Here is a 15634-nt window from a genome sequence, read left to right as displayed (position 1 = left end):
AAAAACAAGCAAACTAGATTTAAAGAGAACTAAAGTGCCAGTTAGGGCTTCTCGGGTCCCTAGGGGGCTTTGAAGGTGGTAATGGGGCTTTGAGCTATTTGAATGTTATAAAAAAGCAGAACGGAAACTAACCATAATGAAGCCACACAACATTCCACATCATCCTTTGGGGCTGGAATTAGGTTGCCTCCACGTGGTGACATTGACTGACACAAGGCTAAGCATGCAGATCCCAGCTCCCCCTCCTATCCCACCCCCACCATTCTCCTCCTCAAACACACCAGATACTCTCATCTCAGGCCCTTGCAGCCTCTGCCTGGAACATTCTTCCCAAGACACCCCAATGGCTCATTCACTCCCCTTCATCGAGCTTCACTGAACTTTGTTCAGACCCCTTCTGAAATGTTTCCCTCTCAAAGAGGCCGTTCCAGACCACCTTATCTCAAACAGGCCTTTCAACCTCTCCTGACTCGCTGTATTTTTCTTCACAAGGTTATGACTGTTTGAAATTAGCTCATGTATTGTGTTTTGTCTGCTTCTTCCATGAACATGAGGCTTTAACTGTGTAGTTCACTACTATATCCCCAGCTCCTAGACAGTACCTGGCACTCAATAAATAGTTACCAAACACATAAATTGGGTGTTTCAGATGGTGCTGCATGAAAAATTTAAAAACAAATCATTTAATTACTTATTAAATCAGCCTGTTTTGTTAGACAAAATCTTTCAAGAAATAGAACCCACGAGAAGGGAGAAAAAAAATTAACAAAAGAGGCCCTCAGTTATATTTAAAAAAAAAAAAAAGTTGGAAACCATTTTCTTACTCAACTACTGCTAAGTCAAATAAGCCTGGACCAGCTGCTTAACTGTATCAGGGCAATATATTCTGTAAGGCTAAAAGTGGTTTCAACTGATGTTGACAAAGATTGTTTAGGAATAAAGTATTTTAAATATTCTCTGCAATAAGTAAACAACTCAACTATTGCTATGCAAGCTTCTAAAACAGGGCCCAGCTTGGGGTTTGCCCGAGAAGCTTCCAGCATTTAAGTCTGTAACATTTCAAGGACTATTATTAAAGAGATGCACGGCCCCTTAAAGAGGAAGGCATAGCATTTTGTGAGTCCTATAGTCATGTTCTTGGATTTCTTCATAAAAGCCCTACAAATCCTTTTGAATGATTCACAACAAACCTTTATAAACCAGACATATAAAATAATCTCTTGTTTTTTCCTTTGCTTAGTTGTTGCAACATGAAATAATTATGTTTTCTGCTTATATAGTTTAACAAAACTCTCTAGACTCTTGAAATGCCTTTTCTCTGAAATAGAAAATTATATTTATCAAACATGGAAGTATTTTTCTAATCACATGATCTAATGTCTCAAAAACTTAAATCTGGATAAACAATACTAAATTAAGGCTGGTATATTTTCAAACAGCAAGAATTTGTGTGTGGAATGTTTTAACAGCTCATGAATTCCTACGACCACTCAGTATGACTTATACAAACACAAACCAAAACTCTACCAGGGAAATCAAATTTCACCAAATATCTCCAAGTTAAAAAGCTTAACAAAAAGCAGAAATGTATATGGTTATTTTGATTATTTTCCTCCCATCATATTATGGAAACATGAAGAGGACAGGAGAATTTGAGGAGTGTGTGGCATGGGGAGCATCACCATGGATGCAAAAAAAAAGGTAAATCCTATTAGTATTACAACATGTGTGGGGGCTTCCTGATCACCAGGCCCTTCGTAATCATGTTTCTATTTAATTCTCACAACAACACTGGGAGATAAGTACTATTCCCATCCTCATTGCACAGTAGCTGAGAGCTAGAGGAATTAAATAAGTTGGCCAAGGTCACGTAGCCTGTGGGATTCCAGTGGCATGCATAACCGCTTCACAGTAAAACCTCCACCCCTGCCTCCTGCAAGAGACAAGGAAGGGAAATAACCAGACAGCTTCTTTTTCTTCAGAATTCACCAGCTAACACACTGCATATAGGTGGTGTCTCACAAAACACTGTGATATGTTCATACTATCATCCCATGTTAGAGAGGAAGAAAGTGAGGCACAGGGAGGTTCTATAACTTGACAGGAACAAAGCCAGGACCCCAAGAGAGGCAGGCAAGCTCCAGGAACCTCACACTGAACCACGGCTTACTGCTGTTCTCTCAACTTTTCTCATCCAAGCACCTGCACTCACTCACAACTTTAAATTTTCAAGGACGGAATTAGCTAGTTGGCCTAGATCATCTGTAAGTTTCCTTTCCATTTTTAAATGATAGGATGCTCAATTCACTTGCAAAAGGATTTTTGCTACAATAAAAACACTCTGGAGAGAGTTTTTCAGTGGTCCTGCTTTTTTTTTTTCCCAGGGGAAAGAAATGGTACTGATAATAATCTTAATACACTTTTAGGATTAAGGCTTAGCATTTTAGAATTTGGTATAAAAGAAAAAGTTTTAATTACAATGTTTTCATGTTAAAAATAGTTAACTGCTTCATAAAGAACAATGGAAATTTTGAATAAAAACCACTATAAGCTATTATTCTTTTCATTATTCTATAGTTTGGATAGCTTCTTTGCAGGAAGCAATGGTATACAAGGTTTACTTTGTACCCTGCCATTCATATGTGCTTCATTAAAGCACATGGCCTGTCATCAATGGCTCTTATTAAATACAGCGATTGGGTGGAGTGCAGTAGTTGTCTTGCACAATGTTTTTAAACCCATCTGTATTAGTTGCCAGCATTTAAAGATGAGTTTCATGTAAAAATCTTAATTCCTAGCTTCTCTCTCTCAAATAATAAATAAATAAAAGCATCTGCCAACAAAGGGCCTGTACCCCAACATGGCAACACTGGGTATCAGCTGCCCTTTTAAGCAAAGCAAAGACTCTTCAGTTTGCCAAAGTCTCCACCACGCCCCATTGCATTGAACTTGGTTACTTCCTCCATACACTATGTCCTCAGGCATGTGAGTTTAAGATCCTTTCACCACCACAGGCTCCCCGGTTTGAGCATTTCTACTCTAACCACATAGCTGAGATAGTATCACAGCATCAAACTTGCTGTATATTAAACGTCTGCCTCCAGTATAACTAAAAACTACACCCACAGAACTGAAACCCAAAATGGACACACCCCTTTAAAAGTCTGATTCCTTTTTGAAACAACACAATCCTCCCAATGCTCGATATTTCATTAGTGTAACCCAATGAGTTCCCAACCTTGGCCGCACAATAGAATCAACTCTGAAGGGCTAAGAACACATAGGCCTTGACCCAGACCATTCCACACCAACTGCATCAGAAGCTCCGGGGATAGAACCCTGGAAACCTTTTCTCCCCCAGCTTCACCCAAGTGATTCTGAATGGCAAGCCATGTGTTAAAGTACTGGGGTAAGCTCTAACATACACGGTGTGACTTATCAATCAATAAGGCTGATTTTCCACAAGCCACAGATGAGAATCATTCTCATTACAAGTTATGTTAAATATATTCCACTGAAGGTGCCATGATAGTTCCAGCAATTGACAAAAGACGATTCCTTTACTCTAACATCTGAAGTGAAGTGCATGTATAACTTAATGTTATATGTTAATCTCTTGATTTTTCTGTGCGATGTTTGCATATTTTAACAGCAAATACTTTGGTGTGGGCCCCTGAAAGTGTTGAAGTGGAGCCAACATATAAAAGGGAGTTTCCAATCTGGGCAGAATATTGAGACACATTAGTTTAAATCACACATCATCAACCACTTGGTTGAATTGATGCCAAACTCCAGATGTCTAGTGTCAGAAAGATCTTATTAAAAGATGTACTTGGCATCTCTCTGAAACCTAAACTATGTCTAAGTTACACAAGGACTGCGAAACACCTGTGCGACACTTGCTATCAGTCCTGAAGATGAGTCATACTCCACAGTCCATCAGCCAGTCAGATTCCCAAGTAAACTGAGATGAGCTCAATGAGGAAAAGAGAGGCCTAGGAAAAGTTAACTGGGAACTGTCGAGGCCACAGCTTTCCATAAGAAGTACTCAGCTTGGGTTTACAAAGAAACTTCAAAAACCCCATTTCCTTCATGTGATGTTTGATACCTGAGGAAGCCTGGGCATAATTTCTCCTTCTGTATGCCTATTGCCATGGTGTTCAACTTACTTAACAGAAAACCGTATAAGTATGTCTCTACAGATTCCCCTGCTTTTGCCATTACTTTCATAATTATGCCATATATGGAAAATCAGGCAGCTAAATTAGCATTCGAGAGGCTCTCGCTAAATGAATTAGGTAAGAAATGGGTGCTTCAATTTTAAGCCCAGATGTGCTCCTGCAGAAGCAATTTAAGATCTGGTGCTGGAGTGACAGGACTTGACGTGTGCCCTCTGTGTGGATGGCACCAGGGAGATGTCCAGCAGTGAGGGCTCTACACACAGGCCACGAGCACTGAGGGTTTTCAGTGCTTAATTCACAATGTTTACAGTTGGAGCCCGTATGTATGTACCGTTGGTCAAAAAAAAAATCTTTAAAATAAAGTACATGAGCTGAGCACTGGGCCATGTGCCTGCAATCCCAGTTACCAGAAGGCTGAGGCGGAGGATCGCTGGAGTCCAAAAGTTCAAGATCAGCCTGGGCAACATACCAAGACCCTGTCTGAAAAATAATAATAAAGTAAAGTACATGAACATAATTACATGATTTCAATTTTGGAAATCTGAAGCAAAAGAGAAGTTGGTGTGTGTGTGTGTGTGTGTGTGTGTGTGTGTGTGTGAGGGTTAGGTATTGCGTTTGTCAGGAGAACCTATCCTTAAATAATCATCAGTGAGGGAGAGAAATCCAGCTAGTATCTTTAGACAATTCAGTAATTACAACCATTTTAGAACTGCCAAAGTATTGTTTTCATTGTTGTTACTGTGATGGGATGCTCATGGACCCTCCTGTCCTACCTAAGCGTTTGCTTCAGAAGTCTTGAAACATTCAGAAACATTTCTACCTCAACCAGACAACCAGCATCAACATATTTCATCAACCATCCATATTGCTCCCATCCACACTGCTCTTGGTGGAAATCCAGCCTTTCTGTGTTTATTTCTGCAAGACTTTCAGGTGCTGAAGAGCCTTCAATGAAAATGCAAACGTCTTGTAAAAGATCACAACTTAGGGTGTAAAGGGCAAGTACGGAGTATATGGGCACACCTGGGAGCAAAGCTGTCCCTGGCTACCCCAGGCATTTTCCTGGCTGTTCTTTGCTCTGTGTCCTGGCTTCCTCCTGTGTTGCATGGGACTAACACTGTATAATGCATATTAAAGCAACTAGCCAGTAGGTACTGTGAAAGGAAACCAATCTCGGGACCCCCCAAATAATAAATAATACTATTACTATCTCATACAAATAAGACTGTAAGAGCTGCTCAGGTTTGAAAAGCTCAAGTTAGTGAGATCAGGAGGATTCAAAATCCAATTCTGTGTAACTTCACAGTCCATGCTTCTCACCACTCAGGCCTCTGCCTCCTGTATACCAAATACCCCTGGCAATTTAACAAGGAAAATCAATTTCCTTTTTAAATCAGCTTTTAAAAAAGTCTTTTTCAGATTCCCTTAATATAAACTACAGTGGACTAATTGCATAACTGGTATTTGTGTGAATGCCATAAACACATAAATATACAGCCCTCATAGATGCAAACCTACAGAAATTAATTTCAAAGATGTTTTTCACTGTCCAAAGTTACCTTTGTAATTTATTTTTTTCACAGCCCAAAGTACTTCTCAATTTTTATTTTCATACCATTTCTGAAAACACGTCTTGGGGAGGAGGATAGGATGATGACAAGACCCTGAGTTTCTGGGGGAGGAAACAGTGCACAGGAGGTGACCACACAGTTCAATGCACACCCCTGCTGGTGCAGCTGTGGGCAGGGGCAACAGGACAGAAAGGGAAAGACCTATTAAAATAATGATATTTATTGAGGTAAAAGAGGCTTTCTGTCCTGAAGGAAAATATTTCTGTTTTATACCAATATAAACAAACACTCTAGTTCATATTTCACTAGGTGTGGTATTTAATTAATATGGTAGCATATTTAACTCCAAAGGAGAAGGCAGTACGTATAGGATGGGGGTAATGTCTACTTCACAGGCTTGCTGTGAGGGCCAATGAAATAGTATACAAAAATTATTTAGCACAGTCTGTGGCAGATAGTCATGATTCCCGAACTGGGAATTCATGGAATAGACCCAAGTTTTGTGGGCCTGCAGATTCAGCCTTTTCTTATGAAAAAAACAAAAATTGAATGTTATAAAATGTTTACCAAAGTGATTATTTATTGAGATTAACAAATCACAACAAATCACAAAATTTTACAAGCTGCAATCCCAAAACATCCTAAAATCAGAATCCAGGAAAAGAACCCAGTATGTGTATTAATTAACTTCCTGACACACTGTTATAAATACTTCTTTTGGGCTGGATACTCTGACGAATCCTCATATCACAAAGACTTATATTCATACCATTTTCTACAGGGCAGAAAGATGACTCAATCTCCCCTCAAGCATGGGTGATCAAAATTTATTCCTAATTATTGATAATTCAGAAAATTTACTTTTGGCCTTATAGTTCTTTATTGGCAATGACATATACATTTTTAGGATTGTTATCAAACCTCTAATCACATCTCTTAATTTTCTTTCACATATGAGTCATAAAAACCCAGGACATTTCAAGTTTTCTCATGTAGTGACTAACTTTAAACATTCTTTTTATCAATGATACTCATTAACCAGTCTGTTGTCAGTATTTTTGGTGTCAGGCATATTCATGTCAAATGAACAAGAATCTTAAACACAGAATTCTCATTAAAAATAGTGCATTTCTAATAGTATATTATATTCCTAAAAGAAGAGAATTTTCATACTGACTACACTTAGATAAGAACTGAATCCTCCACGTAGAATCTTACACATCTAACAAGTGAAAGAATTCTCCACAGACCTGGCTCCATACACCATAAACCATCCCACAGCAGATGTCACGGTACCCATTAACACTGCAATGCTCTGACTCTCCCTTTGTGTAAGGACCCCAGGTGAGCTGGCACAATGGGTGGCGATCCTATGAAGCAATTTCTACACTAGGATGGCTACGGATAACTTGACACAGAGGTAACTGTGAACTGCATAAATACATCCCACTAAGCCCAAACGAAATGTGGCCCCAATTTGACTTCCCTCTAGCTATATCTCAAAAGCACTTTCAAGTCCAACGTCATCGAACCCAAACAGAAATGTGAGAGCAGGGAAGTCAGAATGAGAAAGAAAAACATTAAGTGATTGCTGTTAAAATCTTCTTCCAGTTTTACCAGTTATGATCTCACAAAGGCCCAGCTACATACACTGCTAGGGCTCCTCCAGGGGCCTGGAAAGTGCTAGGTGAGCCCTGGCAATATATTCAAAAATGGCAAGGAATGTGTTGTACAGGTGAGGGGCCCTGGGGCTGGAGCTTCATTAACTTCACAATAAATCTGCCTCTGTGTTCCCTATTATTATTCATCATTTATCTCAGTCTGTACATGTCTGGTCTCTCCAAATAAATTTCAAATCCTTAGAGATAGGAAGTACTGTCTTAAGCACTAACATATAAGAAATACTAAAAAATATGTGGCTGTCTTCACTATCCATGGTGATCTTAAAAGAGAGGGAAAAATGTATAATACAAATGTATATATACACACACATAAATATGTATACAAACATGTGGATATACATACACACATATATGTGCTATGTGTATAGACATATACATGTATTATTTATATATGTGTTAGATATCCTATATGCCTTTGTGTCTAAAATATATATTTATTTCTATATATCAATTATATCTATAATACCAAAAAAATGGTGAGTTTTTCAGTGTTATTAACCTGGTATCCAGACCATGTCCCTTCAAGGAGGTCTATCTCAGGCGAAAGTCACCATTGAAGTCTGGCAGGCAATAAACAGTGCTTCCTTGGGAGGCCCGTGGGTGAGCCGGGCAAGGGACAATGGCCATCAGGGGCTATCAGTGCTCTCTGGTGCTGGGCAGACGGTCTATTGTTAGTGACCCTAGAAGAGTCCCTCTGACTCCTGCCAAAGTTGAGAGCAATTGGAAAGACTTCACCCTTAAAGAGGATATCCACTAATCTGGTCCCTGCTCGCAGCTAGCTTTAAAAAAAAAAAAAAAAAGTAGGTGAAAACTACTGCCATGTTCCAGTGCTTACAGCGAGGGGAAAATACAATTTTCTTTACACCAATTAAATATATTAAATGAAAGGCACTTTTAAAAAATACACACATAATGAATTTCTGACATCTATGGTTTCCCATCTACAGATTCTAAATAAAGAACACTTTTCAATTTAATATGTTAGCCAGGTCAACATGGAAACAAAATGTGTATCTACAATCCAGCAGGTATTTCTTTGTATGCAGGACACGTCTGCACTGTTAAGATCTAAAGGCAGGGGTAAGAATGGGGTGGAGAAATATAAGGAAATGTGGAGTATGTATGATTCTTGCCCTAGAAGCAAAAACTAGAAAAGGAAGATTTTTAAGGAATTCAGAAACAATGCTCTACAATACCAGGCCTCTGGCTTCTCAACAGTCCCAGGGAAGCCCCTCATCAAGTGTCACCAGCCTGTACCAGCCTTAAGGCGTCCTCATTGTCATATACAGGAAGAATTGGGTTTTCTCAAAACAGCTGTCAGTTTGTATTTCCAGAACTGTCAACGTAGGAGATATCTCTGAAATATATGAACGCTAAAGAAAACCATTTTCTGAAGAATATGGAGGTTTCTGTCAACCCAGTTACATGCAGAGTTTTGGTGTCTGTACATTTCGGTCACATGTCAGAAAATGTGTATACCAAATGAAAACAATTAGAAGCTTGTGAAACTTATGAGACAGGATGTTCAACAGTGATGTTTTCTGAAGGATGATCTGACTGTTTACAGGTGAGAAGAGGCTTATGCAAAAACCAGTGAAGACAGAGTTTTGGAGACTGCCATGAAGTTTCAGATTTCGGGTTCCCTTATCCTGCCTATGGTGTGTGTGGGTGTGTGTGCGTGTGTGTGTGTGTGTGTGTATGCACATGCATTTAAAATTTCTCCTAGCACTACACCTGGGGGCTTCTCGGGAACCCTGGGAGTAACAGTGAGATCTTGCCGCCAAGCCACAGGGTGCAGGCAGAGAACAGGGCAGACAGCAACAAGCCTTTCATTCATTCATTTGTTCATTCAGTCATTCCTTCTCCCCACAGGAAGTGTTCTCAAGGGAATGCACCCACAGGCCCAAGGCACAGTGCCTCTTTCTAGTCCTGGATTTTTTCAAATAAATTCAGGCCACAAGGAAAGGCCATGTTGGAGGCCGCTGGCTTTAACACCACTTTCCCAGTCCACTGTGGCAAATGCCTCTGCCAGGGTATAAAGTGCCTCTGGCCACACAAAAGAGAACGTGGCCAGAGGCTGCAATACTACCGCTAGATTGTTGAGGGGTCTCCTATTTCCCGTTGTCAGTCCTTCCCAGGAAGAACCCAATGATGTCACACAGTTATAAAATGCCCAAAACAATACCACAAATAGGTGGATACAACCCATGTTAATCTCGAAGGTAGACTTTAACAGTAGGATTACATATTTATTTAGCAGATACACAAATGGCAAGAAACTACATGACGTAGACAACTTATTATTGTAGATAAATACTTCACATATATTATCTCACTTAATCCTCATTAACCACTCCGTGAGATGGGTGCTGCTACTATCCTCATTTTACAGAGGAGGCACAGTACGGTTAATTTGTCCCTGGTCATACGGCTGACAAGTGGCAGACATGTGTGTTCAACCCCAAGCAGTCTGGGTTCACTATGCCACTGCTCAGATGACCTTCATGTGGAGTTCAGTTACTTTCTAAAGGAGGAAACACAGACCAATCGTGTGAGGGGAGGTGAGGAGGGGACTGTCGAGTTCTTCACCTAATTGGCAACTGGCATAGGCTCAGCTTTGCATACCTGTCTGGAATTCAAATCTCCAAATCATACAAACCAGCCACGAAAGCTTAGGCAATTATAAACTGTTCCTTAGTTTGCTCACCTAAAAGTGGGAGTAATAAGGGCCAATGACAGACTGTATGACTTATCTATTTAGTACACTGTGGTGCTCCTTTGAGAAGATAATGCAAATATTTACTAAATCATCTTAGGAGCTAAATTCTATATTTTTGATAGTAAGTGGCCTGATTTTTCTTTCCGGAAACTTTGACCTTTATTAATTAGATGGTTTATAAATCTATACTATGAAATGAAGCACTATAGCTTTATTACCTGGGTTTTGGAGATGAGGAAACTAACAAGTAGAGACTCACAACAAGAAACCTGTTGATATTTGGAGTTAAGAACCAAGTTATAGCTAATGCAAGCCATTCTTGGTCAGTGAGACTCTGCCCCTTAACTGGGCCCTTGCAGGGAAATCTCTTTCAATAGCAAAGCTGAGAGTCCTAACATCTGAGGAGAGTTCTGAATGACCTGCTAGTCTGGTACTATCACACGAATAACTGAATTGGGTCAGATTCCTGTGTTTCTATTCAAGTGGTGCAGTCCTGCCTTGGGGCCTGTGCACTGCTGGCTCCCGGAATGTCCTCACGGCTAACTCTCACACCTCCTTCGAGGTTTTGTCTCCCATATCAGCCTCTCGGCAAGGCCCACCCTGACCAATCTATTTAAAATTCCAATACCTTCTCCTCCCAACCCTCCAGACCCTGCTCTAGTTTTTCTCTTTTCTGTATCATTAACCACCTCCCAACATACTGTATATCACATACTTCAATTGTTTATTGTCCGGCCCCCTACCCTAGAATATAAACTTCCTAGAGTGGTATCTTCATTTGGTAAACCAAAAAATATCAAGTGCTCATAACTTTGCCTGGCATAAAGCAGGGACTCAATATATTATTACATAAATAAATTCAAAATGCAGAGGTACTTCTAAAAATGCACCAAATAAATAAGAATGATTCAACAGTTGTGTTTCTGAGACGAAAAGTCATACGATTTCACAGCACTGGGATGCAGGATTGCAGCAGGCATTTCATGGGCCTGGGGCATGACCTTCAGTGCTAAATTTAGTGCTTCTGGTGTTTCTAAGATTCCCGGTTACCAGTTTAACTTCATCTATCTAGGATGTTCATACCAAGAGTGTTTCTACAAACTCAAATACCTACTCAAAATAAGAAGCAAGCAAATCCGGACCTGCTTTTCCCACCTCCATGTAACAGACCCAGACCTATGAATGAATTGATAACAAAATTGATGGAGAAGCACTTCACAGTTGCAGGGCTATGGGATTTCTAGGCAATTTAAATTTAAGTGGGAATGGGGGACAGTTTTAGCTAGGATATTCAGTGTGTACACTGAGACAGGTACTCCAGTACTGAACCAGCAGTGAAATGCAAGAAAGAAAACAGGAATACCAGTACAGCACCCTTCCAGGAGGGAAAAGAGCTAAAACAGTGGATGGTGAAAATCACACTTCCCTTGGTGCCAAAGCCCCAAATCCTTGTTCATTATGGGGAGAGGAAAATAGTTAAAAACAAAAGTTAAGCATACACGTATAAGATAACAGAGAGTTATTCTCAACTTAATGTGCTTAATTAATCCAAACTAAACATAATACTTTGATAATGAAAAATACAGGCCTTGAAAAATCTGCCAAGCAAGAAACACACCACATTCCCATAAATGTTCATTTTATCGCTGTTTAAGGGTTTTTACTAGCGGCTAAAGGTAATAACCCAGATAGGCCCCCAAAATGGAACGCTCGCCTAAGCATATCTCTAATACTCATGGTTGCTAAATAACAAGACTGCTTAACAAATTAAAAGCAAAATAACACATCTCTTATTTTTTTCCTGAATCTTTTTAATGTAACCACTCACCAACAGATATGAAATCAGTAAGTCAATCATTAAAAATAACAGTCTCCAAACTCTTATAGATTGAATTACAAACGATAAATACCACATAACAATACCAGTCTAGAACTTTCACTAAATGCTTTATATTTTCACCCATGTCTCTTCATCAAAAGTGTATTATGACACTATCTACGAATCGGGATATTTTTATTCTTTCTTAAGATCAATTCTTACTTCTTTCTGCATATAGGGCTGCCTTTGATAGTAAAGGGCCTCTCCCCAGCAGAGGTGTATAATAGTTTGAGCCTCTTCATCCTGGGAATTGCAAGTGTTCATTCATTTTAACATTTGCTTTTCATAAAGTTTGCTGGTTCAAACTATTTTCAACTGTGTTAGCCCTGCGACACAGTTCGCCTAGGTCACTGCTATTGCTGTAAACTTAATTTTTTCATATTTTCACTATTAAAAGGACAACACTAGCCTTCTGGGAATGAGATAGCATTACTTCAAAGTTGAGTTTTAGAAAATGTATCGAACTCTTAACCTTCTTAAAAAAATGTGTGCAAAATATTAGGACAATTTCTACACTTAAAAAAACCTCATGACTCACCAAGTTTTAGACCATCTCATACAAACTCCTCAAGAAGGATAACTGTCTTTAACACATCTTAATAAATAGAATTTATACTGTCTTTTAACCAGCTTGTCTAAGTAGGCAGGCAATGGGGTAAAATTATTACTCAGCTTACATAAATTACAGTTTATTCTGAAATAACTGTTAGCGAGAATGAATGGGATATGCAATGACAGCCTTCCTTAAGTCAAGAGATATTATTTATTTATATTACTTATATCATACATATGAATTTATAGCATTATTTATATTTCTTATTTTTTACTTATTATTGGGAGTAAGGGGAAGAACTTAAACTAGTAACATTTCTACCAGAACTTCACAGTACTGGTGTTTTCGCTTTATTTTAAACTAGCCATCATGAAAAATCTGATTTAATACTTTAAAGCACTTTCAGTAATGACTATTCAATCATGATATGAATCAGCAAATTTCTTGCTCCATTAAACTGCTTTTAAGACTACCAAAACTTGCCCAGCTCTTCTGTCACACCTTTAGCAGAGGAAATGGAAGAAGCTATTACAAGGACACCTGAAAACTTGAAAAGTTTCAAAACGTGGACAATTACTCAACAGAATTTTCTTCTGAAAGACATTTTGTAGACGTTTCCCATGATTATCTCCTATTCCGGATGGCCCATCAAATCACATTCTAAACAGGCATTCAACACTTATTAAGCACCCACTGTGTGCAGAGACAGCACTATACTAAGCAAAGGAGCATAGGGTTCTGCCTCATTTTATTCCTGCATAAATACACAGCGGTCGTGATTTATTCTCTCAACTTTGTAGAAACGTGAGCTGCATCCACATGGCTGAATCCATGGCATTCATTTGGACTTCCTGGGGGCAATTTACAGGTTCTCTGGATTAGACAGCCCCATTGGGACACCGCTCGGACCCTTCACCTTCCAGCCCACGCAGGACAATTCGCTGGCGTCGACCACACCTTCCGCAGGTGGTTGGACCGCCTGAGCCAGATGCACCCGGCCCACCTCCCTTAGCAGCGGTTCCGAATAGAAGTGTGAAAATGTGTGCAAGGACTTCTGCAAATCAGAGGATTTGTTGAAAGGTCCAGGGGTCCAGGCGTGAAGGGAAAGTAGCCACCCCGCGGGGCGCCCTCTCCCCGGCGTCCCCCGGGCCCGGGGCACTGCGCAGGCCGCCGCCGGTCCCAGGGTGCAGCCAGCGCACCTCGGGCCTAGCACCATTAGAAAGGCAAATCGCAGAGCCGGGGTGCATTTAAATCCCCGGCCATGGGCCCGGGGGGTGGGGTGACTCTCCAGCGGACGCTGCCGCAAGGGCCTCCAGGGCGCGTCGACCCCGGGGCGCTGGGCGCGGCCCGCGGGCGCACCCAAGACCTCAGCCCGCAGCGCCCGGGCGTCCGCGCCAGGCCGGGGCACGGGAGGGCACCCAGAGCCCCCGGGCCCGCGTCCCCGGCCCCGCCCGGGTCGCTCGGCCGCCTCCCAGAGAGAGGGCAAGCGCCCGGGCCCCCGCCCGCGGCCGCCGGCCCCGGCCCCCTCCCGATGCACCACACCTAGCAACCGGCGCTGACAGGACGCAGTGGCGGCGGCGGCGGCGGCGGGAGGAGGAAGCGGAATGGCTGCCGCGGTGGAGCCACCCCCGCCCCCCCGCTCCACCTCCCAGCGGCTGCAGCCGCCGCCGAGCCCTGACAGCTCGAGCCGGGGCGGAAGCGCCCGGCGGCGTGCAGCGCCCGCCCCCCGCTGCCCTCAGCGCCTCGGGCTGCTCCGACCACCCGGGCCAACTAACTCCGCGCCCCTGCCCAGCGCCCAGCGCCCGCCGCCCGCCGCGCCCTCCGCCCCGCGCCCCGCGAGCCGGCGCTCGGCCCCGCCGCCGCACCCCCCGCCGGCCCGCCGCGGCGCTCCCCGCTCCCACCACTTCGCAGCCCGCGTGCACGCCCCTGAGTCCCCCAGCCGCCAGCCCGCCCGCCCGCGGCACCTCGGGGCGCCCGCCCCCTCCCCCACCCCAGACCGCTCCCCGCCCCCCCCGGCACCTCGCGTCCCCGCATCCCGCCACCCCCACCTCGGGGCTCGCACGCGCCCTCCCCGGCCCACTGCCTCCCTCCCTGCGGGCCACCCCTGGCCATTCCGGGGCTCCCCGCCCAGGCAGGAGTTTCCGCGCGCCTGGCACCTCCGCCCACCCCCGGGCCATTTACCGATGTGGTTGTCCTCGATGTGCTCGATGAGGTCGGCCAGGGTGGGGAAGTGGAGTCCGCAGCCCCCGAATCGGCAGGTATTGGAGAAGAAGGAGGCGGCGGCGATGCCTGTCATGGTGCTACATCGAGAGCCCCCCTGGTGTCGGCTCTGCGAGCGCCGGGCGGGCGAGGGAGGGAGGGAGGCCGGGTGGGGTGAGGAGAGGAGGGGCTGGGGGAGGGGGAGAGAGGCGGGGTGAGGGGAGCGGCGAGGACGGGACGGAGGGAGAGGGGGCGAGAGAGATGGAAGGAGAGCAAGGAGCCACCGGGAGGCAGAGGGGAGGCGGCGGCTGCGGCGGCGGCGTCGGGAGCGGCGCGGGGAGGGCGGGGGCGGGGGCGGGGGGGAGGCCGCCGCAGCTGGGAGGAGGGACCAGGGCGCGCGGCTACAGCTGTGCGGCCCCAACCTCAGCGCCCGGACCCAGGCCTCACCTGCGAGCCCTGCCACCAACTTTATCTCGCTAGGCCTGCCCTTTACAGCTTGCGATCCGTGCCATCTGTTTGGAGCCTCCTTGGTTATGTATATGACGTTCTTAATGCACCCACATGGATTAATTACACCTACCTTCCTGCGAGGAGAACTCAGGGAGTTACCCTGGCCCCTCTCGGGGACATTTTTTTGTACTCAGCCACCTGTCTAGGTGTGACACATTCACAGGGGACCCGGGAAAGGTAATTGTGTGCACCTTCTTCTTTAAACCTTCTTTAGAAAAAGTCTGCATTCTCCGGAGGTTTGTACTAATTGATTTTAATGAAGCTTCCCTCTAGGCCAGAAGAAAATCTTAGCTTTATTTAAATTTCAAAATAGAGTGCTTGGTTGTCAAGTGCATTTGCC

At 43.6% G+C, this 15634-nt stretch overlaps 1 protein-coding gene across 2 annotated transcripts in view; it reads right to left on the bottom strand.

The window, feature by feature from the left end:
- JAZF1 (JAZF zinc finger 1) overlaps window positions 1-15325 on the bottom strand; it is a 349506-nt gene extending 334181 nt beyond the window's left edge. Inside the window, exon 1 of one of the 2 annotated variants that reach the window (XM_074035312.1) lies at window positions 15232-15325. Coding sequence is in view for 1 of the 2 variants with exons in the window: in XM_045387629.2 (XP_045243564.1) it covers window positions 14767-14881 (115 nt within the window). In the remaining variant the exon portion in view is untranslated. Of the gene's footprint in view, window positions 1-14766; window positions 15100-15231 lie in introns of those variants that run through there. The other variant, XM_045387629.2, reaches the window with a different exon arrangement.
- Window positions 15326-15634: the final 309 nt, after the last annotated feature.

The sequence above is a fragment of the Macaca fascicularis genome, chromosome 3 (genome assembly GCF_037993035.2).
Source record: "Macaca fascicularis isolate 582-1 chromosome 3, T2T-MFA8v1.1".
NCBI lineage: Eukaryota > Metazoa > Chordata > Mammalia > Primates > Cercopithecidae > Macaca > Macaca fascicularis.
The sequence above is the reverse complement of the archived record's forward strand: the minus strand, read 5'-3'. Positions and strand labels throughout refer to the sequence as shown.